The 22,969-nt window shown below is 34.2% G+C and overlaps 1 protein-coding gene across 2 annotated transcripts in view; it reads right to left on the bottom strand.

Annotated features, from left to right (window-relative positions):
- The window catches only part of atad2b (ATPase family AAA domain containing 2B), a 201,145-nt gene that overhangs the window by 172,355 nt on the left and 5,821 nt on the right, over positions 1 to 22,969 (bottom strand). For both annotated transcript variants that reach the window (XM_056480747.1, XM_056480748.1), the window contains exons 3-14: positions 20,738 to 20,769; positions 20,200 to 20,353; positions 11,858 to 11,954; positions 11,461 to 11,587; positions 9,678 to 9,839; positions 8,337 to 8,412; positions 7,612 to 7,713; positions 7,417 to 7,528; positions 6,692 to 6,807; positions 5,711 to 5,885; positions 2,577 to 2,665; positions 1,011 to 1,170 (exon numbers count right to left, since the gene is read on the bottom strand). In XM_056480747.1, coding sequence (XP_056336722.1) covers positions 1,011 to 1,170; positions 2,577 to 2,665; positions 5,711 to 5,885; positions 6,692 to 6,807; positions 7,417 to 7,528; positions 7,612 to 7,713; positions 8,337 to 8,412; positions 9,678 to 9,839; positions 11,461 to 11,587; positions 11,858 to 11,954; positions 20,200 to 20,353; positions 20,738 to 20,769 — 1,402 coding nt within the window. The remainder of the gene's footprint in view (positions 1 to 1,010; positions 1,171 to 2,576; positions 2,666 to 5,710; positions 5,886 to 6,691; positions 6,808 to 7,416; positions 7,529 to 7,611; positions 7,714 to 8,336; positions 8,413 to 9,677; positions 9,840 to 11,460; positions 11,588 to 11,857; positions 11,955 to 20,199; positions 20,354 to 20,737; positions 20,770 to 22,969) is intronic.

The following is a 22,969-nucleotide window of genomic DNA, read 5'->3' as shown; positions in this document are numbered from 1 at the left end:
TTGATGTAGATTTAGATGTAGTAGTAGTAGTATTAGTAGAAGATGTTGATGTAGATTTAGATGTAGTAGTAGATGTTGATGTAGATTTAGATGTAGTAGTAGATGTTGATGTAGATTTAGATGTAGTAGTAGTAGTAGTAAAAGATGTTGATGTAGATTTAGATGTAGTAGTAGTAGTAGTAGTAGAAGATGTTGATGTAGATTTAGATGTAGTAGTAGTAGTAAAAGATGTTGATGTAGATTTAGATGTAGTAGTAGTAGTAGTAGTAGAAGATGTTGATGTAGATTTAGATGTAGTAGTAGAAGATGTTGATGTAGATTTAGATGTAGTAGTAGTAGTATTAGTAGAAGATGTTGATGTAGATTTAGATGTAGTAGTAGATGTTGATGTAGATTTAGATGTAGTAGTAGATGTTGATGTAGATTTAGATGTAGTAGTAGTAGTAGTAAAAGATGTTGATGTAGATTTAGATGTAGTAGTAGTAGTAGTTGTAGTAGTAGTAGAAGATGTTGATGTAGATTTAGATGTAGTAGTAGAAGATGTTGATGTAGATTTAGATGTAGTAGTAGTAGTGGTAGTAGTAGTTGTTGTTGTAGTAGTACTACAGGTAGATGAAGTAAAAGATGTTGATGCAGATTTAAAGGTAGTAGTAGTATTCAAATGTTTGACTGTAAAAATTACTTCTAATTTAAAGGTATCACTAAAGGCTTAAAGACTACTCATAATGTGCTTTAAACAGGCTCAGATTTATGCAACTCTCATCAAACTTTCAAACTTAATTGCCATATTAGTTGTCAGGCTGTCAACAGCTTAAACAGACAGAATCATTGATAACCAAAGATAAAGGACTCGTTTCAGTGACCAAACTGTCTGCAAAGGCTAGAAATCGAGCAGTCAGACTACTTCTTTGAGGGCAAGCGTTTTGAGTGCAGGACATAGAGAAGCGACTGTCATTTTGGCTGCAGGCAATGGACATAATCCTCAGCAAAGTGGAAAAGGATTTGCACACCTTTTTATCTGGCAGGTTGAACAGAAACTCCCGGTCGAAGCGTCCGGGCCTCCTGAGTGCAGGGTCGATAGAGTCGAGTCTGTTTGTAGCACCGATGACCACTATCTCCCCCCGGCTGTCCAAACCATCCATCAGCGCCAGCAATGTGGACACTATGGAGCTGAAATAATAATAGAGAAATCGAACATAGTAGAGATGGATAAATTAACGGGTCAGAAATTGAAATCAAACTGTTTTTGCTCCAAATACAAGATGGTCAACCAGACTTTTTTTTCTTTGTTTACTATAGGTTTAACAAAAATTGACTACTTTAATTTCATACTTCCATGATGTTTTTAAAACATGTTTATACTGTAAGTAAATATGCAATTTTACAAAAATAAAAAAAAATATTACAAAATAAAAGCAGTACATTTTGAAAGCCAATAAGAGTCTAAGACCTAAAGAAAAAAGGTTATATTTAATGAAGCTGAAAAATTAATAGAGAAATCAAACACAGTAAATATGCATCAATGGGCTCTATGCACAGCTAGTGATGAACTTCAGGTGAAAGCTTTATGTGACTATTTTCAATTTCATAAGATTCCTTTTACAGCATTGATGTTGTAATGTAACTCAAATATAATCAGTTAAGTAGACTTAAGCATCCATTTGGTTGTTAAAGTGTAAAAAAAGCAAAAAAAAAAAAGCTAGCGCCATCATTAGCAGCAGGCTAGCGTAGAAATTCCATTGAAAATACTGGGGTATAATTAATTTTCATATTTAAAGACATGGCGCAGAAAACTAAATGTAATGCAGTGCTTCTTGCTTGGTCTGATACCCACTTTATATTGTATCTCAGCCAGGCAGTGAAAATCGCTGTTTTTAAAAAAATTTATCTTAAACGCAGCGATTTTGTATGGGATGACAATTCACCGAAAGACCTGGGGCTGGCTGGGTTAAATTAAAAGTCTGTGTGCATATATTCCTGTAACTAGACAGGAATTTTAATCAAACAGTTTTTACTCCAAAAACAAGATGGTCAACCAGACTCTTTTTGTTGTTGTTGTTGTTGTTTAATCCAGGTTTAACAAAAATTGACCGTTGTTAATTTCGTACTTTCATGAAGTTTTTCAACACTGAATAAAAAATTTACTTCTGACTGAATAGACAAAAAATTGAAAATTACACAATAAATATATGTACTCTACACTTTTATGTATCCTTTAATTACAAACAATATATTTACCTGTAAATAAACTGATCTGATTTTGCTTTTACATCTTGATAATTATTTGAATAAAATAATAAATGTAATGCCATATGCCATAAGAAAACCAAAACTGACGCATTACTAAATAACAGAGCATGCAAAAGGAAGAGCTGTTGATGTGTTAATATGGGCAGCGAATCAACCTCGTACTTCAAAAGAGCAAGAAATATCTTGTTTTCCATCATTTGGAGCTTGTAATACCAAAAGCCATTGTGTGGAAATCATACTGAACAAGCTGGTGTTCTTCAGGAGCTTTTATAATCCTGATGATGAAACCTTTGGCAAGCCCTGCCCCATTAATGTGAATGTGTTACCTGTGAATTTGATCCTGCCTGCTGGAGCGAACAGGAGCGAGGCCATCAATCTCATCAAAAAAGATGATGGAGGGTCTCATGAGGTATGCCTGTCGAGAGAGAGGAGAGGAAAACATCACCAGTCTGGATAACGCTTCAACACAGCCTGGATGGTGTAAGGGATTCACTTTAAGTTTTAAAAAGCAACAAGTGGTATGCTACAAGAATAGGCAAGACATGAAAAGAGACTTTGGAAAGGGAAATTAAATGTTTTGTTTAAAAATATCTGAAACTTCTTAATAAATGTGTTGTTATTTTTTAACAATTATTTAAAGTAGAAAACTGCCTGTTTTATTGCATTTATTCATATAATCATATATGATTTTTTTTTTCATTTATTACTTTTTTCATTAATCTATATTTAATTATAAACAATTCAGAATAGATAAATATTGAATTATATCAGATTAAAAGTCATTTAAAAAACTGCCATTTAAAATAATGTGTTACTTATGCACACAAATATACACATATATTAGGGGTTGATCCGTAATTAGTACGGATCACAACCCATGGTTCGGAGCACACGTGACTTTATTTATTTATTTATTACATATTTATTGCCATATCAGTAACTTCTGGCTATTTCGTGGCCAAATGGATATACATTAAAATATTACATGATAAAAACAAATTCGTATTATATAAAAAAAAATTACTTAGACAAATATATAAAATATAATAAGATAAAATTCACAAAAAATGTATTCAAAGTTAAATATGTTTTTTCAGTTCTATTTTTGATAAAAAATGTAAATCTCTTCCAGGTGGTACCTTTTTAAAAATGTCCAAAGTACTCTTTAAACATATTTAAACTTCTACATGCCAACAAAATATGTTTGATGGTAAGAGCAGTCTGGCAGTTATTACATTTAGGTGATTCTTCGTTATTTAATAAATATGAATGTGTCAACCTAGAATGTCCAATTCCACATCTGGTATAGACCGTCTGATCATGCCTGGTTTCAAAAGTTATAGTTTGCTAAATGTCTTTCATTTATTTTCGGGTTAATTTCCTATAATTTATTGTTGATGCAGTTGTCCCATTCGCTTTGCCATGTTTCGTTTATGTACAAATTGATGGTGGGTTTCAAGTCATCAGGAGGAATTAAACATTCGGTCACATTCAAGGAGATACCCTTTTTAAGAGCACACGTGACTCGCGGATTAATACATTTTTTTTTTTTACTGGTAGATTAATCCTAAATTTGAATAAAGATTTTATACACGTGATCATTTAAATCACATGTATAAAAGCATTTATGCTTTCCTGTAAAATATAATAATGACGGAAGAAGTTGTGGTGGGCTATTTGGGTTGTGGTGGGTTTCTTAGGTTATTAAAGTTGTTTTCTATCACTACTTGTTTAGCCTGCATTAACGCATTCAGTGTAAGCCGCACGCTTAATCATTTAAAGATCGGGATCTCAACACCCACGCAACATAAATTGTAAATTATGGTGATTAGCATATGTTTATTAATCCTTCCAATCGTTGCATTCAAATCTGTGTTTGACAAACGCAAAAATCAAGAGATTCAGTCTTTAGCTTACAAACAGTCAAATAACACAGAAGTACTGCGATGACAGTTTATAGTTTAGATAAAACCACTGATATTTATGGTAAAGATTTAAATCACCGTCATATGCATTTAACTTGATGCTCAAAAATGAAAGTTGTAGGCAGCAATTACATTATTGAAACAATAAGTGGCAACACCCAGACATCAAAAATATGCCACTGAATAATTCTTTAAAAATGACACATCTAGCAATAAAACATGAAGATTTAAATAATAATAACTGAGTGAATAACTGAATCATTTATTTAAAATGAGACTAAATTAAATATGGGTTGTACAAATTATAACGTTAGATTTCTAAATTTAGCATCATCAGCAACAGTAGTAGTAACAGTGAATTTTTCACAGTACTGAATATTTTACAATTAATTTTTAATCGGCTGATTATTAATGTTAGTTAAAACTAAAAGTACTGTTTTTGTAATTATCGAAAAGCTAATTACATTAGTCTCGTCCTCTATTCGGCTGATTCGAAAAATAGTCCGATCAGGGACTAAAAAAACATTATGTGATCCGTTACACCACTAACATATACACACACAAACACACACACACGCATATATGCTTATCTATATAGATATATATATATATATATATATATATATATATATATATATATATATATATATATATATATATATATATATATATATATATATACACACACATTCATACATACATACATACATACATACACACAGTTGAAGTCAGAATTATTAGCCCCCCTGTTTATTTTTTTTTAAAAATTTCTGTTTAATGGAGAGAAGAGTTTTTCAACACATTTCTAAACATAATAGTTTTAATAACTAATTTCTAATTATTTCTATTTATTTTATCTTTGCCATGATGACAATAAATAATATTTTACTAGATATTTTTCAAGACAGCTTAAAGTGACATTTAAAGGCTTAACTAGGTTAATTAGGTGAACTAGGCAGGTTAGGGTAATTAGGCAAGTTATTGTAAAATGATAGTTTGTTTTGTAGACTATCGGAAAAAATATATAGTTTAAAGGGGCTAATAATTAACCTTAAAATGACGTTTCAAAAATTGTAAAACTGCTTTTATTCTTGCCGAAATAAAACAAATAAGACTTTCTCCACAAAAAAAATATTATCAGACATACTGTGAAAATTTCTTTGCTCTGTTAAACATCATTTGGGAAATATTTAAAAAAGAATAAAAAATTCAAAAGGGGGGCTAATAATTCTGACTTCAACTGTACATACATGCCTATATATATATATACACACCATTTTACAGTTAATGTATTTAAATATATATTTTTATATGTTTGTATACAGTGTATTATTACCATTTGTGATATAGTACTTATTTTACATTATTTTATTATTATGAATAATCATATTAATAATAATCCGAATAATACTTATACAAATTTAATTATTAATATTATTATTATTATTAACATTTTTAAATATTACTAATCAGTCAGCAGAAAACTGCCCAGGGTCATACTTGAATCAGGGATGTGAGATTATCGATTAGATCACCTGGTCAAAAAGCAGGCGGAGCTGTCGTTCAGACTCTCCCACCCACTTGCTGAGGCAGTCGGCGCCTTTCCGCATGAAGAAAGAAACCTTCCTGTCCCCCTGACTGCATTCATTAGCTAAAGCCCTCGCCACCAGCGTCTTCCCAGTTCCCGGAGGCCCATAGAACAGACACCCTCTGCAGAAGAGCAAAACATGTCAAGACAGCAGGCAGTAACAGACATTTGAAAGGGTCATGACACCACAAATCTAAGTTGCCTGGATTTCTTTGACATAAGAGTTTCTTTTTCCAGGAAAGGGATCGTTCACCCAAAAACTTGAATTCTGCCATCATTTACTCACCCTTCACTTGTCCTATAACTGTTCTTTTGTTGTTGTTCTGTTAAGCACAAAAGAAGATATTCTGAAGAATGTAACATTGACGTCCAAAGAAAAACAGATACTATGGAAGTCAATGGTAACAAGTTTCCAACATTCTTCAAAATATCTTCTTTTGCACTTAACAGAAAAATTCATGTTTATTTGTATAGCACAAGTTCATTTGTATAGTTTAGCAAGTTCAGGTTGAGCAGATGATGGTAGTATTTATTACACGACCTTTGAGACATCCTGCTAGTTTCAACCCTTAAGACATCCTCCTCATTATAAACAGCATTTAATCGAGTTGTAAAAACCTCTTGATTGTTAACAAGGTGGCAAGTGATGTCACGGGAGATTATATATTTGCATATATTCTGGTGGACTCCACCCACTTGCATTCAATCGCTCTCTGGCTAACACTTGACCAGGATGAGGGTTAAAAAAACATTTTCCACAAACACATTTGTTTTTAGTGTTATAAAAATACATCATCACTCATCATCAATCATATTTACATTTTACCTCATATTTAAAACAATAAATCCATGTCATCATTTCTTTAACATAAAATCTACATTCGCACACACAAATAAAAGAGTATTTATAATAAGCAAAAAGTCAGACCTTGGGGGCTGAATCTTAAACTTCTCAAACACTTGTGGATAAAGTAGAGGAAAGACGACCATCTCTTTCAAAGACTGGATGTGATGGGTGAGACCTCCAACGCTGTCAAACTTCACCTGCATTGAAAGAGACAAATACATACAGTCAGAATTATTAGCCCTCCTGAATTATAATCCCCCTGTATTTCCCCCCTCCCTAAGTTCAGTAGTACAGAGAGAAGATTTTTTTAACGCATTTCTACACATAATAGTTTTAATAACTCATTTCTAATAACTTATTTCTTTCATCTATGCCAAGATGACAGTACATAATATTTTACTAGATATTTTTTTAAATATTAGTATTCAGCTTCGTGACATTTAAAGGTTTAACTAGGTTATTTAGGCAAGGTTATTTAAATATTGTTTAAGGGGGCTTATAATATTGACCTTAAAATTGTTTTGTTTTTTTTAAAAAGGGAAAAAACTGCTTTTGTTCCAGCTGAAATAAAACAAATAAGACTTTTTCTAGAAGAAAAAATATTATAGGAAATACCGTGAAAAATTCACTGTCCTGTTAAACATAATTTGGTAAATATTTGAAAAAGAAAATTAAATTCAGAGGAGGGCAAATCATTCTGACTTCAAGTATATGCTGATCCACAAAGCATTTTCCACAATCCAAACCTATAAATGATTCAGAAGTATGAACTGAATGACATGAGTATAAATATACTATAGACTCACAGAAGTGTCCAGATTCATGGGATCCACGTCGGCCAAACTGGCACCCACTTTTACTCTGTCTCGAAGCACGCCACTGGCCAGATCCTCTGCCCGCAGGTTCATGGGTAAACACCTGTCACACAGTACAGATGAGTGTTGCACTGTAATGAGCCACAAAAATTCACTCTGTACAGAACAGTTATAATGTCACCTCACCTGTTACGAGCTCGACTCATGCTTTTGCTTTTCCGCCTCTCGAAACGTTCTTCATCAGATGATGATGTCGATTCACTACTGTGAATGGCGTGCTTCTTTACTCTGCCGAGCATAACACAGAATTGTTTAGTTTCATCCACATATATATATATATATATATACATATATACTGTATATATATATATATATATATATATATATATATATATATATATATATATATATATATACACACATACATACATATACATACATATATATATATACACATACATACATATACATATATACATATACACATACATACATATACATATATATATATATATATACACACATATATATATACACACAAATATACACACACACACACACACACACACGCACACATACACACACATATACTTTTGTATATATATATATATATATACACCCTTACTTTGTTCTTTACCCTGCTGTTTTTCTTCAATATTTATGTTTTATTGACTTTTTATTGTCCTTCTTAAATTGTATTAAAAGCTCTCAGGTATTGCAAGTTACTGAATTATATTTTGAAGTATTTAGGAAGTCAGATGAACAAATTTCTGCCATGTGTAATTATGTAATACATACAGAATTCTGTATTATAACCTGTTGACTCCCTTGACACAAAAATGGTCAATAAAAACAAGGACATGTACATGTAAACTGAACTGCTGAGAATATAACAGATGTATATTATTCACCTAATATGGCTTCTTCTTGCAGGAGATCGGTGCGTGTCGAATAGAGATCCCTTACTTTGCTTCCTGTTCACTGGCTCTGAGAAAACACATTAAAAGGTTCTTAAAAAAATCCAACATACCTTAATATTCACACTGCATGCCTTAAAATATATATGCAGTGTATATGCAAATATATAATGAACTATTTACATATTTTTAAAATCCATATTCTGACTACTCATTGTATGCATTTGAAAGAGATTGATTCTGTTTTAGTCATGTGTAACTGAAATCAAGTTAAATATACAGATCCATGGCTTTTCATTCTGTCCATAACTAACTATGTACTGATGCCATAAAAATATCAATAGACGAATTACCATTTTTGTAAACATTCAGTATGCGCGCGCAGCGAGGTTGCAGAAAAAAACGGGAGGCTAGCATTTACAGCGAGGGAATGACAACCGATGCGGTACAGAGTTTGTTGTTGTCTTAGAAATTAGTTATATTGATTACTTATTATATATATATTATTACAGGTCCATTCACGTTAGCACCCTCCCAAGGGATATTGGATAAGACCAAATGGCCAAGCATCCAGCCCAAAATATACAACTATCTCATTGAAACTCCAAGTGATTTGACGAGAGAAGTTAAAGGCTTACAAGTCTTTGGATGCCAACAATTTTGTTCTGCGTGTTCATGTGCAAGAAACAATGTTCCAATATTACCACATTCAAAACTTTGTAGTGCTAAAAAACGAGGTTCTGCCTAGTCAAAGACAAGGAAAAAGACGAAGCTGTACAATGCCTGAATAATCATCAACAAGCAAAACAACTGCATTCTGACAGCGAACGGCATCTGTACGGCAGGGTATGTGAACATGCATTTTTATATTTCATTCTGAGCATGCAGTGTCCGCAGTTTCAATAACCATATTTAACTGTTTTTGCTGAAATCATTGCTGCAATCAAAAATGAGTAATGTGTATGATTCAGCATAGCGTGAACTGAAATGAGAACTGCAGAGTCGAGCATTTTTAATTAGTTCGTCATTCGATTCAGCTCCCTTTTAGCCAAAGACGTCTGCAGTTGGCATTAAAAGCAGTGTGTTTGCTATGGCAACCAGTCTTTTTTTGCAACCGGGAACTACGTCATGTGTGCCGTAGGTTGGTAATTCCTCTATAGCATCTGTATTAAATCTATTTTCACTACAATTAATTAAAAATTAAGAATAAAAAAAGAGACCATTCGAATCAAATCTGGGCTTAACACACAGGCCTATTTTAGATGCTCAAGGCTATTAGAGAAAGGTTGGGTGAAAGCTTCAGTGCTCAAGTGTGAACCTATCTAGAGCAAGCACCTATAGGGGGAGCTTCGTAACGCTGCACAGTTTTACGCTGCCTGAGGTTATACGGTCTGTCGTTCTCCTCTCCGGCCTCTTCTGCCTCGTCTCCTTCATCGTCTTCATCATCATCATCATCAGCCTCTACATCTTCATCCTCCTCTCCCTCCTCATGAGACTCTTAAAAATAAAAAAACATGGTTAAGAACAAACAAGAAATAATCAAGACCAAAACAATATGTGACAGTAAACAACTCATATACACAGTTGAAGGTAAAATTATTAGTCCTTCTGTGAAATTGTCATTCTTTTTCATACATTTCAGAAGTTCAACAGCGAAGACAGTTTCATTGTATTTCCTCTAACGTTTGAATCTGCTGTCGGACATCTCCTTTCTTTCAATTTAGCTGGAATAAATTTTTTTTTTTTTTTTCAAAATGTTTAAAAGTCAATATTATTTAAATGAATGCCTAATTACCCTAACTTGCCTAGTTAGCCTGATTGTGCGTTCACACCAAAGTCAACAAGAGCATGAAAGTTCACTCTGGCCGCTCTGACATCAAAATTCGCTACATTGATCTTATTTAAAGGGGCCGTTGCAGCATATCAGCAAATCACTTACATTCCTGCATAAAAACATGATTTCTAGAGTGGAAATGTTGCTCGCTTTTTACTAAATTCATTTAACCATGGAAGATTAAGTTGTTGTGTGTGGTGTGGCTTTGCTCTACTAATCCAATATGTCCATATGTCTGAAATATTCTGAAGCAGCAATACTGTTTTGTACTGTTGTTATAGTCGGCATGAGATTCATGCTTTTAAAAAAATATATATATATATAACATTATTGCACAACAACTGGTCAGTAACTTTATGTTTGCCACTGTAAGAAAACATTGGAAATAATTGGAAATTAGGCAACCTCAATAATCAAACCCTTGGGAACAACTGGGTGGACTTCTACATTCGGATTGGTTGCCACTGAACCACGTCATAGCTCATTACCAAAAAGTTGACATGATTTCAACTCTCCTCGATGCCCACACTGGCCGACACACTGGCACACCACGCCGATCCTCGTCACCTGCTCCGATTGAAAATGAATGACTTCCAGCTCCTTTGACGCTCTCGCCGCTTTCGGTGTGAATGCACAGTAATGAACCTAGTTAACCCTTTTAAATTGCGCTTACTATCTTACAAGGTAACTAGTAAAATACAGAGCTGTCATCATGGCAAAAACAAAAGAAATTAATTATTATAAATTAGTTATAAAAACTGTCATGCTTAATTTTCTCTCCGTTAAACAGCACTTTGGAAATATAAACTGAAGATTCATCTTAAAGGATTTTCCAGTAGTTTTCAATCAGGTTTGGATCAGGACTATGGGCTGGCCATTTCATCATGTCAAAGTTTTCTGCTTGTTTAAACAAATGTTTGTTTTTTTTCTTTTTTGATGTGTGAAGGGGTTTAATTGTCGTATGTGAAAATTTCTTTATGATTGTGTGTTGAACAATGTTGCATGTTGCCAAATAAGCTTCTGACAAACATTTCTCTGTCATGTAGCCACAGAGGCTCACAACCTACAACTTTGTACTCAGTTTCCCCAGTTTGATATCAAACTTAATGATTCCCATCAGACCAAAATAAATGAAACTTTCATCACTAAAATGAAATTTTTTTGAATTCTGATCAGTATAATTTTTTTTAAATATACTTTAATTTCTATATTGTCCAAAATCCCACACACGCCTGTTTCCTCAAATTCACACTTTAAATATTCAACAAAACGTTGTGCGTGTACCTTCAGTTCCTTCTTCCTCTTCAGGGTCTTTTGATTTGCTCATGACTTTGTGATGCGACTGCATTCCATACGTGTTCCTCCGCAGAGACTTCCTCCTTTTTACGCGGGAGTACATATCCATGTTTTCCTGCAGCAGAAAATAAATAAATAAACAAACAAACAAACATCAAATTGAGAAATGTTTAAGAACCAAAGGAGCAACAGAGTCTTTAGTTTTTGAGTTAAGTCATGAGTGGGTTCCCAGCCCACACTGAAGAGAAAGGCCAATGCTTCAGAGTAACACAGGTTTTTAATAACCTCAGTATAGTGGGCAATCTTTTGCTTAATGAGATAGAAAATAAGGCGGCTCAATTGCTCTGCTGTTTAATCATCAGTGTTGAAGGATAGAAGGAGTCACCAGTTCAGTGTCCGTCCACATGCGGAGGCGCTCCACTTCCCGACTCTGCCGAATGCTGCTGATGTTGTCCATCTCTTGCAGAACTGCTTCTGCCGTACTAAAAACAGACACAAAGCAAGATTCATTTGTAGTCAACAACAAACAACATTTTCAAACTTTTTAATCTAATTTAGCACTTAATTAGAGACGGCCTGATCAATCGGTCAAGCTGATAATCACATTCAGTGAGCTGATTTGCAGACAAAACATTTGGCCAATCTCATTTTCAAATTGATTGCAATTTTGAGCAAATAAGAACATGGTCTGAAATTATTAGGGTTTGAGGCTGTCATCATGGCAAAAACTAAAGAATTTTATAATTATAAAAACTATTATGCTTAAAATCTTTTGTCAGTTAAACAGCCCTTTTTTGATGTAATTTTTGATAATGAATGAAACTTTCACAGTTTTTGTATTCAACTTTATATATATATATATATAACATAAATAATAATAAATAAATATATAGACTGGAGATTTCCAGTAGAACTTTCAATAGAACTTTCCAATAGAACTTTCATTTTCCAGTTCAATCAGGTTTGCTTCAGGACTATGGACTGGCCATTTCGTTATTTCACTGTTTTCTGCTTCTTCAAACTGCTTTACCTATTTTGCCGTGTAATGGGGTTTAATGTCCTGCGTGAAAATGTCCTCCTGATTATGTTATGAACAAATTGGGAAAAAAAAAACACATGTTGCCAAATAAGCTTCAACACTATTTATCAACACTTTACTTTTAAAAACTTTGTATCCAGTCTTCCCCAGTTTGATAACAACTTTAAATGATTCCCATCAGACCAAAATAAATAAAAAATAAGTGAAATGTTCTCTAATTCTGATCAGTATTCTTTTATGATTTCAATATTGTCTAAATCACACACACACATCTGTTTATTCTGCACATATTGATACTTCAAATAATTAACAAAATGTTGTTCATGTAGCTGAAATGATCAGGGTTTGAGGCAAAAATGCCACCAAAATGAACAAAAATGTCTCAGGTTTAAGAATAGTTTTTTTGTTTGTTTTTTTGCTCCTAAAATGCTGCTTTTGTACATATTGTACCATTTTTAAATGACACCTCATAGAATTTAAATGCTCAGTCTGACTTTGTCTTGCAAGCACATAACTGGCTCCTGGTCAGTTATAATACCGATTCGATATTGCAGATTCAGATGTGACTACTGTGGATGCGCACATTTCAATATTGATGCTGAAATTATATACTTTGCAGCCCTAGTCTGTAATAAATAAAGTTTGAATAAATGCGAGAAAAATCAAAACTTTGCACCGTTGGCAGAAATACCTGTAGTACACAATATACTATTGCACAAGCCTTTATGCATTCTGATTTATAGCTTAGACTTTTATATCTATTAAATGGTCATTTAGGATCATTGTAAACCAAATCCCTTTCTGTCTTTATGTCGTGAAACATTTGAAACTGATTTTTGTAGTAGACATAAGCATATATTTTATTGTTAGTAATATTTCAAGATAAACACTTACTGGAATGAAGCGCACTTGATTTGATTATCCTGATTTATTATGTTCAGATAAATACATCCCACTACTGAGGAAAATTGATTTGCTCTCAATCACCATTGCCTTGCCCTAAATCAAAAGTTATATACAAGCTTTTTAATCATAAAACTATGCAGTCATACATCAGCTTACAAAGGCCTATTGTAGAGAGAAAAAAAAAATTAACAACTGATATTTAAACGCATTTTACTCATTTTACTTTGGCTTACTCCCTTATTTATCAGGGGTCGCCGCAGCGGAATGAACCGCCAACTATAACGGCATAAGTTTTACACTTTTAATGTGTTTGGACTGTGGGGGAAACCAGAACACCCGGAGGAAACCCACACCAACACAGGGAGAACATTTAAACTCCACACAGAAACGCCAACTGACCCAGCCTGGACTCAAACCAATGACTTTCTTGCCGTAAGAAGACAGTGCTAACCACTGAGCCACCATACCACCCTAACGCATTTTATGCAAGTAATTATAATAACTGACTTGCATTTAATTGAATTATTTTGTCCAGTTTCTATTTTTTTTTTAATAAATAACAGCAGCAGCAACAAAAATGTAATATTTTTAAGAATGTTTCCCCTTCAAGTATAAGTGCATAATAAGTATATTCTCACTATATCAAAGATGATAAGCCATAAAAATCTGATGTAACAAGTATGATATTCGTACAGTTTTTGTTTTGTTTTCAGAATTTTAAAGGTTCAAACTGTTCCACTTTAAACAGATGCATCCATTTCTTCTCATGTCAGGCTTTACATGATTAATACAGAGAAACGTCATTCAGAATGAGTAAAGCAGCTCAAGCCATTCATGTGCAACACCAGCAGGTTTCTTCCCTCCAATACACACACCATCTGTCTTTGACCAGCAGCAACATGTTACCTCACACTAAAACCCAGACTAGGACACAACCTGGCAAATCCATCATAAAAAAATTATTTTAAAAATTTCTCTTTTTTCATATAGGTTTTTTTTATATGATGATTACATACAGTCAATAATACACACACAACTGCAGTTGGCAAGTTTGCTTCTGAATATCCAAAGTAAAATACCAGCTTCAATATAATAAACTGTTTTGTGAAGCCAAGTAAGCGGCTGAACTAATCACTGAAAATGCCTTTTAATACCAGATGAAAACAGGCACTACATCTGTAAACAGCTCAACCCTGAGGCTACTTCTACACTAATCCAGATCAGTTTAGAAATTGCATTTTTGTCTAAAAATGTCCTGTTTAAAGACTGGACAATATTGGAATAATCGGATATTGCAATATTTGTATTGCGATATGAATACACGGTCACCAGATAGATTAAATAGCTCTGTTTTAAGTTTTTCTGGAGAGTCTAAAGGTCTTTGCAAACTGAAGTCCGAAATTTTCATATGCGTTTTGTTCTTATTCATTCGAGAAAAAATTTGTCACGTAAACAAACCTTTCATACTGAGTTCAAAGAGTATTAATTAATCCATTACGAAAAAATGCAAAAAATTTCGGAGTCAGTTCAAGCACTGATACTTTGTTTTCCTCTTCTAGAAAGTAGAAAAAGCATAGGCTGCATATTGTGTTCATCCACTATTGCATAGAGGAAGGAGTGTTCAGCTCATTATCAAAGAGCTGCGCTGCGATTATTTATTTATTTCAGGAATCAGTGGAATCATGATACATTGCTTGTGATACTTCACACATTCACGTACGCAAACAAATTCTAAACGGAGACTGGCATTTCCTACAGACATAATAGTTGGTGGCCACGTTGACGTGTCAAAGCAATGGACCAAAAGCAGACCATGCTTTCTATTTCAATGTCGATGGGCAGTATGTTAAATGTATGGACACACACATGCACACACAGGAGGCGCGCCAGACACTGAATCCAGCATATAGGGGTTCTCAACTGTCTGCCACATTCTGTCAACTGTAGCTCAAATGACGGCATTTTGTATTTTGCTTTTCGCTTGTACGGTGGCTCTGAACTATCAAATCACTGCTCAAATTGATTTTTCGGATGCAAAAAAAAAACCTGGTATGAATTTTATGACGAATGAAAGTTTCGGAGGCAGTTTGTCAAGACGATTCAGACAACGCGAGGTCGAATTTATTTTTTAACGAAAATTATGTACGGAAATTTCGGATTCAGCCTGCAATAGCCTTAACAATATTCAGATACAGAATACCAATAATAAATAACCAAGAATTTGTTGTATAAAAAAAATGAAATATTTTACATCTTTAAATGTCTTAAATTCTTGTACCCAAGTGTTTTAAACTTGCTTGAAATGCGTACATATTCACAGGGGCACCACTAGCCGCCATGGGCCCTCTAACAACCTTTCACTCCTGAAAGTAAGGACAGGGGTGGGTTTGCTAGTGGCGTGGACGAATGTGAAGAACGGTGAGGGGGGGGGGGGGGTTTGTGGGACCCTAATAACATCCCCTAATAACATCTCTGGGGGCTCCCAAAGTCCATGGGCCCAGCGGCACCCCTTGTTTCTAGTCCAAATACTACAAACTCTTAAATCAAGAAGCAAGTAAAAAAATATATATATTTTGTTTTGTTTTCAGAAATAAGTGAAAATTAAGGAAATCTGCCAGTGAGGTAAGCTGAATAATCTGATTTTGGTTTGAAATAAGAATATTTTACTTACAGCACTGGCAGATAATTGATCTTGTTTTAAAGAAAACATCTCTCAATTTTGGGCGGCACTGTTTCTCAGTGGTTAGCATTGTTGGGATTTCTGTGTGGAGTTTGCATGTTTGTCCCCGTGTGGGCGTGGGTTTCCTCCGGGTGCTCCGGTTTCCCCCACAGTCTAAAGACATGTGCTATAGGTGAATTAAATAAACTAAAATGGCCGGAGTGTGTGTTTGTGAATGTGAAGAGCATCCACTACATAAAACATTCCATAGTTGGTGATTCATTTCGCTGTGGTAACCCCTGATAAATAAGAGACTAAGCCGAAGAAAAATTAATGAATGAATGTCTCAATTTCAGGATATATGCAGGAATCCTAAAGGTAATTTCAATACCTTTTTAAGACTTTCTAAAGACCTTCTCAGAATATTTTATACCTCATCGCCACTTTAAGTTTTAATCAGTATAAAACATTTAACAGTTGCTCATAAAAAGTTGTACTTAAATAAATGAATGGAGCACAACCATGCAACTGAACTTAGATAAGCTCGGAAGAAACAAACCTTGAAAGAATTAATTATGCAGTTGTTTTCAGCAACAGGCTTTACCCATTGTTTAAACTCGTCTTTCTCTAACCAGGAGTATGCAAACTTACATTTGCCCATTTTGCAGTCTGTTTTGCTCGATGGTTTTGCTACATGTGGAGAGCGACACATCACCTTCCCGCATTTGTTGCAAATTACATGACATCACCCGGACGGTGGAGATTGGCTGGACGCGTATCAGCCAGAACCAATCGCGTGGATCGAGCACTTTGTTAATATTAGGAGGAAAATAAGTATATTTATGCTTATGCTATTTTTGGAGTCAAATGCTTTGGACAACGCTTGAACACAATTTAAGACCTCATAAAAACACAATTAAGACTTTTTAATACCTTTTAAGGGCCTTACTTTTTTCATAAGTGATTTCATATACAATATTTTTGCTTATTGCAGTATTTTAAAAAATATTTGGACTAGAAACAAGACAAAACTAAAGAAGAAAAACATTGTTTTGCAGTGTCAAATATGGCTTCTGGTCAACTATATTTCAGACGCAACATTGAACATCCTGTCGATGTCATTATTGCGGACATATTGTGCAGCCCTATTCCGCGTCCAAATTATCTCTTTCCAAAAGCCTACATTTTCATCCACACTGCGATGTGAAAATACCACTTCAAAATGCATCCACTATGAAGGGAATTTTCAACAAATTGTTAGTTCATGCTAACCCACAGTGCATTAACTAATGTTGACAAGCAAGAATTTGGATTTTAAAAATGCATTAGTTAATTTTGAACTATAATTAATAAATGCTGTACAACTATTGTTATATACCTAGTACATCTTAGTAAATACGTTAAGTACTGAAACCTTATCATACAGTGTGACCATTTAATGTAGAAAAAGAACTGCAGATGACGATTAACACAAGCTTATATAGCTGAATCTTAATGCCAAAGAAGCTCCAACAAGTGTGAAATACACCTAATAGTGCAGACATGTCATTTGTAAAAAAAAATCTTAAAGACTTACAGGTTTAACAAAGCAAAGTCTACATCTTTTCAAGTACAGCCGGAACCTGCTTAAGCACCCCTGGGATACATGCAGCCTTGGCTAGGAATCACCAATTATATCACAAACCATTACATGCATGAAAGGAAGCTTAATAACTCCCGTCATCATACATCTGCATATTGTCTTGTTTTAGTTCTTGATGAGCTTAAAGTGTGTATTTCTGCAAGAGTAAACTTTGCTGGCTTCATCAGATGTTAAACTAATTATACAGAAGCTCTTCAAAACCAAGCGGGAATTATAAAGCGTGCATGCAAAATCCGATCTGAAACATTACTGATTCTGTGTGCTCCTGGTGGGATTATGGGGTTGGAGGCTAGTAGGTTTGCAGTCATGAAGCAAAAGAGGTTAATATAAAGTGATCTGGTGCTCAATAACCTCACACACTGACTCTCACAGAAAACCAGGAGTTAAATCATATGCCTAATGATTCGCTAACCAGTTAGGTCAATGCTAAACTAATGTCTAGACATGCAGTTTAAGTCAGAATTATTAGGCCTTCTGAATTATTAGCCCCCCTGTATATGTGTTCTCCCAATTTCTGTTTAACAGGAAGAAGATTTTTTTTCCAACATTTGTAAACATAATAGTTTTAATAACTCATTTCTAATAACTGATTTCTTTTAACTTTGCCATGCTGACAGGACATTATACTTTACTAGATATTTTTCAAGATATTAGTATTCAGCTTAAACTGACATAGGGCTAATTTCGGTTAATTAGGTTAACTAGGAAGGTTATGGTAATAGGGTATATGCAGAAGTATACAGAATGACTTAATTTTCAGTAACCTGGGTCAAGCGCTACCAGTGAACTGTTTACAGTAGGGGTGTGAACCTACACTGGTCTCACGGTTTAATCGTCATGGTCTAAGCGTAATCTAGAGGCCTTTGCCTTTCATTTAAGCCACTTCTGATACCAAATGATCAACTAGAAGTCAATTTATTATTATTTGCTCTTCCTAAAACTTGAATAGGCGACAAGTCTTTTGTCAGATAACGTGTATGCACTGTACCTTTAATTTTACCTGCAAAAAGGAAATACTTTGAATGTATCAAACAAAACTAAAGTACATGACAGAACAGTGAGCGAGTTTATAAACGCGCGTGAAAAGGCTGCAATTGGCTCTAACAGTCAGCGCGACTGGTACTGTTCAGCAAACAGTGACACGGACACCGATGTTAAACGGCCTCGGCAATCAGCTGATCCAGCGACAGGGTGAAGAAAACCCGCTCTGCAGACACGCTCGTGTCTGGATCCTCAAGTAACATTATTGTTGTTTCAGACGAAAAAGGAGAGAGATTACAGCTTTCATTTTTTTGCTAGCTGGGTTCTGATGTACTTCCCTGTCAGTGAAAGACCATCCAGCAAACCCAACACGGGAGCGTTTTTATTACTCAGTTTCTTTCCTCGCCATAGCAAGATATAACACATATGACACAAATGACATCAGCACATAATAACCAATTATGATTATTACTGAATTGATATAAAATTGTTTGCGTCTGCATTGCGGTGCATCAAAGAAACAAGTAATTTTGACACCCTTAGTATACAGTTATAAAATAATAAAAACTGCTTTTATTCTTTCAAATATAAAACAAATAATACTTTCTCCAGAAGAAAAAAATATTATAGCAAATACTGTGAAAAATTCCTTGCTCTGTTAAACATCATTTGGTAAAAGTCAGCATTATATCAAAAATGTATCTTCTTATTTTTATGTTCATAAAGTGCTTGTTATAACTCATGTATCTGCGCACTTCATTAATTTGTAAAACTGTATTTGCCCTCACAAACTTTATTTAAATACCATAACCTTCCCTGTCTCCATGAGATGAATTTTCTTCACTTCTGCTTACATGGAATGCATTTAGAGTGTGGCTTTCAATTAGGGCATTATTCCTCTCACATGCACTATATTAATTAAACCCAAATCACCAAATATAATGACAAATAGGAGATTTTTTTCTAAAAAGAATTCTTTACTCATTTCTAGATCCGTTACCAAGGAGGGCTACTTTAGTCCATTCATCAATCCTTCTCCATTTTGTTATTGACAATCTTCCAACAAATCAATCGGTTCCCAAAAAGAAAAACATTCTGCACCGCCCTACATGTTTTTCTACTTCCAGAACTGTTTTCCAGAACAGGTCTCTGATTGATCTAAATTAATGCTTTTTCCCCCAAATAGAGCTATTCAAGCCATCTGGCGAAACTGCATTCATACTGCAAAATAAATCGCAGAAAAACTAAATATCGCAATGTCAGATTTTTCAATTTGATGTACATCACCATATGGAAAAAAAAAAGGAAAAGTTAACAGTTCCCTCAATTTAAAGAAACTACCACCTAATATTAATCAGAAATATATATATATATATATATATATATATATATATATATATATATATATATATATATATATATATATATATATATATATATATATATATATATATATAAAAATATATATATACATACATACAGAAGTAACAGCTTTTTTACCTGTTGACTAGTTGGTCGAAAAGTAAACTCTGATTGAGGTGTTCAAACTGGGATTTCCTGACACGGCGGCTTCTCTTGAGTTCAACATGACCATTCATGCGACCGTGGTCCCCGCCTGATGTAGAATCACCCCTCAGACTCATTCGACCTATGGCTTAAAAAAAAAAAAGATTACTAAAATATATATATACATAACCTGATGAAGAACAACTCTAACCTTCATGAACAAACAATATTAAAGTAAAACCGATTTTGACTCTTATAAAAGCGCCATCTTTGTTCTAAGGATTGCACAAACGAATTGATCTCAAATTAAAATTAGAGAATACCAAATCAAGTTAGGTTTTACGTCTTTTTGCACTATAAGCAAACACACACTAAATAAAGTCAAAATGCCTGTCTTGGAGGATGCAAACATAAGCATAGCCTGTTATATCATAAGTTAACATAAACGGTTTGGAAAGAGATGAGATGTGCGACAAAATATTGTAATTTTTTATGAACGCTTCATAAAGTAAAAGCACAATTATACACTTACTGTGTCCATTCTGCAAGGCACCAGTGGACAACCTGGAACACATTGTGAAAATCAATGAGAAAATAAATCAAAACAGGTAATATGGAGAAAACATTTCAATCTGCACATTTAACCAATTACGCTTAAGCTAACAAAGCATATGGACATGTACTAGGACTGCACAATATATCGCTTCATCGATATCGCAAAGCCTAACTCATTGTTGAGTTGGGATTATACTTGATCAACAATTGAGAAAACAATTGTGGAGTCATTGCAAAGTAGAACCATCAGAGTAAAACTTTATCATTTGCGTGAGTTTTAAAGGCATTTCAAGAGAGTGTAAAGCATTTGGGCACAATAACGTACATTTGTAACTTTAATGAAGAATAATTTTACTGAATTATTAATACAATGAAGACTACACAGTGTTATTTGACATTTCATTAATTAATTTCCATATCTGAATCATTCGACTCTCCGGAAAACCATAAAGCACTGTTTATTTGACTTTATTTCTTTGCTCTACTTTAATTATTCTTGCTGGCAATTTTTATACGTGATTCACACCCTTACAAAATCACTCTAACCAATCTAAATGAATGCTTTTCCCCCCAAATAGAGCTATTCAAGCCATCAGGCGAAACTGTATTCATACTGCAAAATAAATCGCAGAAAAACTAAATATCGCAATGTCAGATTTTTCCAATATTGTGCAGCCCTATCATGTACTGTTATCCTATTGGCATAAGATCAAAACCAGCTTAAGCACAAACTGATCAGCAGTTGTTGTTTGTTTTTTCAAGACAATGGCGCCAGGATGCTCATCACACAAATAAGCTGTACGAAAACCAGCTTTCATCTTGAGTAGACGTATGATAAGTGGTACAGTTGGTTAAAACTCAAATATGAAAGCAAAGGGGTCTATGTTATTTTCCCACTGATAGTTTGCAATTTATGACTGCAACTCACAAAATGGATGATTATGTTTTAATGCCAGTGCTGGGAAATAAGATTCAATTTAATTAAGTACAGAAAAATTATATCTACTTGTGTTGACAGGTTGTTGAACGGAACTGAAGGCAAACCAGGACATACTACATATAGTAGACACTACGAAGACTTTGCGTCTTAAGCAATACACAAATTGTTCCTAACTACGTTGTTGATCAGACCAGTTCATTAAAATGTATTGAATACACACACTGTAAACAATACAGGGTTCCACACAATTCATTCACATTGTCCCAACAAATTGATTAAGTTAACTTAACACATTTAAGAGGATTGAACATAAAACAATTAAGTTGTCCCAAAAACATCTCAAGAATGGCATCGTTTCAACTATTTTTTGAGTGTATATACCTTTTTTTTGAAAGTACATTATATAATCTATAATTGCAGGTTAACTATGTATGTGTCTGAATCAGCACCCTTGTTCAGTGTGCTGATCAGGTCGCCAGTCTTTTTAAGTGCTGTCTCAATTGCAAAATTCTTCCAGTGCACTGAAACATTCCTGCACTGAAACTTCCCACAATGCACTGTAAAAATCAGGGTGCATCGATATGCTTTGTGCACCCTTTACAGAAGTTCGGATGCATAAAAGGTTAATCACGTGACCCAAATCACCAAACGTTAAGATAAAACGGGAGATTTTTTTTTCTAATAAGAATCCATTAGTTGTTTATTTTTAGCATGAATTAGCTAGATAGGATAGGATAAATCTAGCAAACATTAATAATTTTTTATGGCTGTGACTTAACAGCACCCGAATTTAGGCATACAACCTACTAATGAACAACCTTGGGCGTTTTCAAGGTATACCGCAGTTTGGAAAAGTCAAGGTTTTAAAACCGCCAAAATTTTCTATAATACCCTTCCTAAGGTACGTGTAAGATTTTAATTGTTTAGACTCTGCATCATCTAGCTGGGTGGTTTTTGGTTTTGCTCTTCTCTTGATGTGTTCGCGAACACATCATCTCTCTTTCAAAATTTGGATACCGCCCAAGCCTAACTCACACCTGCCCAAACGATTCGCACCAAAAGGGGAAAACGAACTCTAGTGCGCTTCAACCAAACTAAATAAGGCAGGTGTGAAAACTTCAATAAACTGATGTTAAAAGGGTAAATGTGAGGTAGAACGTAAATGTCACGGTAAAATGGCTTTAACGTTATTCGTGAATTGGATTGCAAAACTTACTGAGGTCACCTCCAAGTACTGTGCGATAAGTGGATATATTGATTATTATACTC

The sequence above is a fragment of the Danio aesculapii genome, chromosome 20 (assembly GCF_903798145.1).
Source record: "Danio aesculapii chromosome 20, fDanAes4.1, whole genome shotgun sequence".
Taxonomy (NCBI): Eukaryota; Metazoa; Chordata; class Actinopteri; order Cypriniformes; family Danionidae; genus Danio; species Danio aesculapii.
This window is presented reverse-complemented; position numbering and strand designations above follow the sequence as displayed.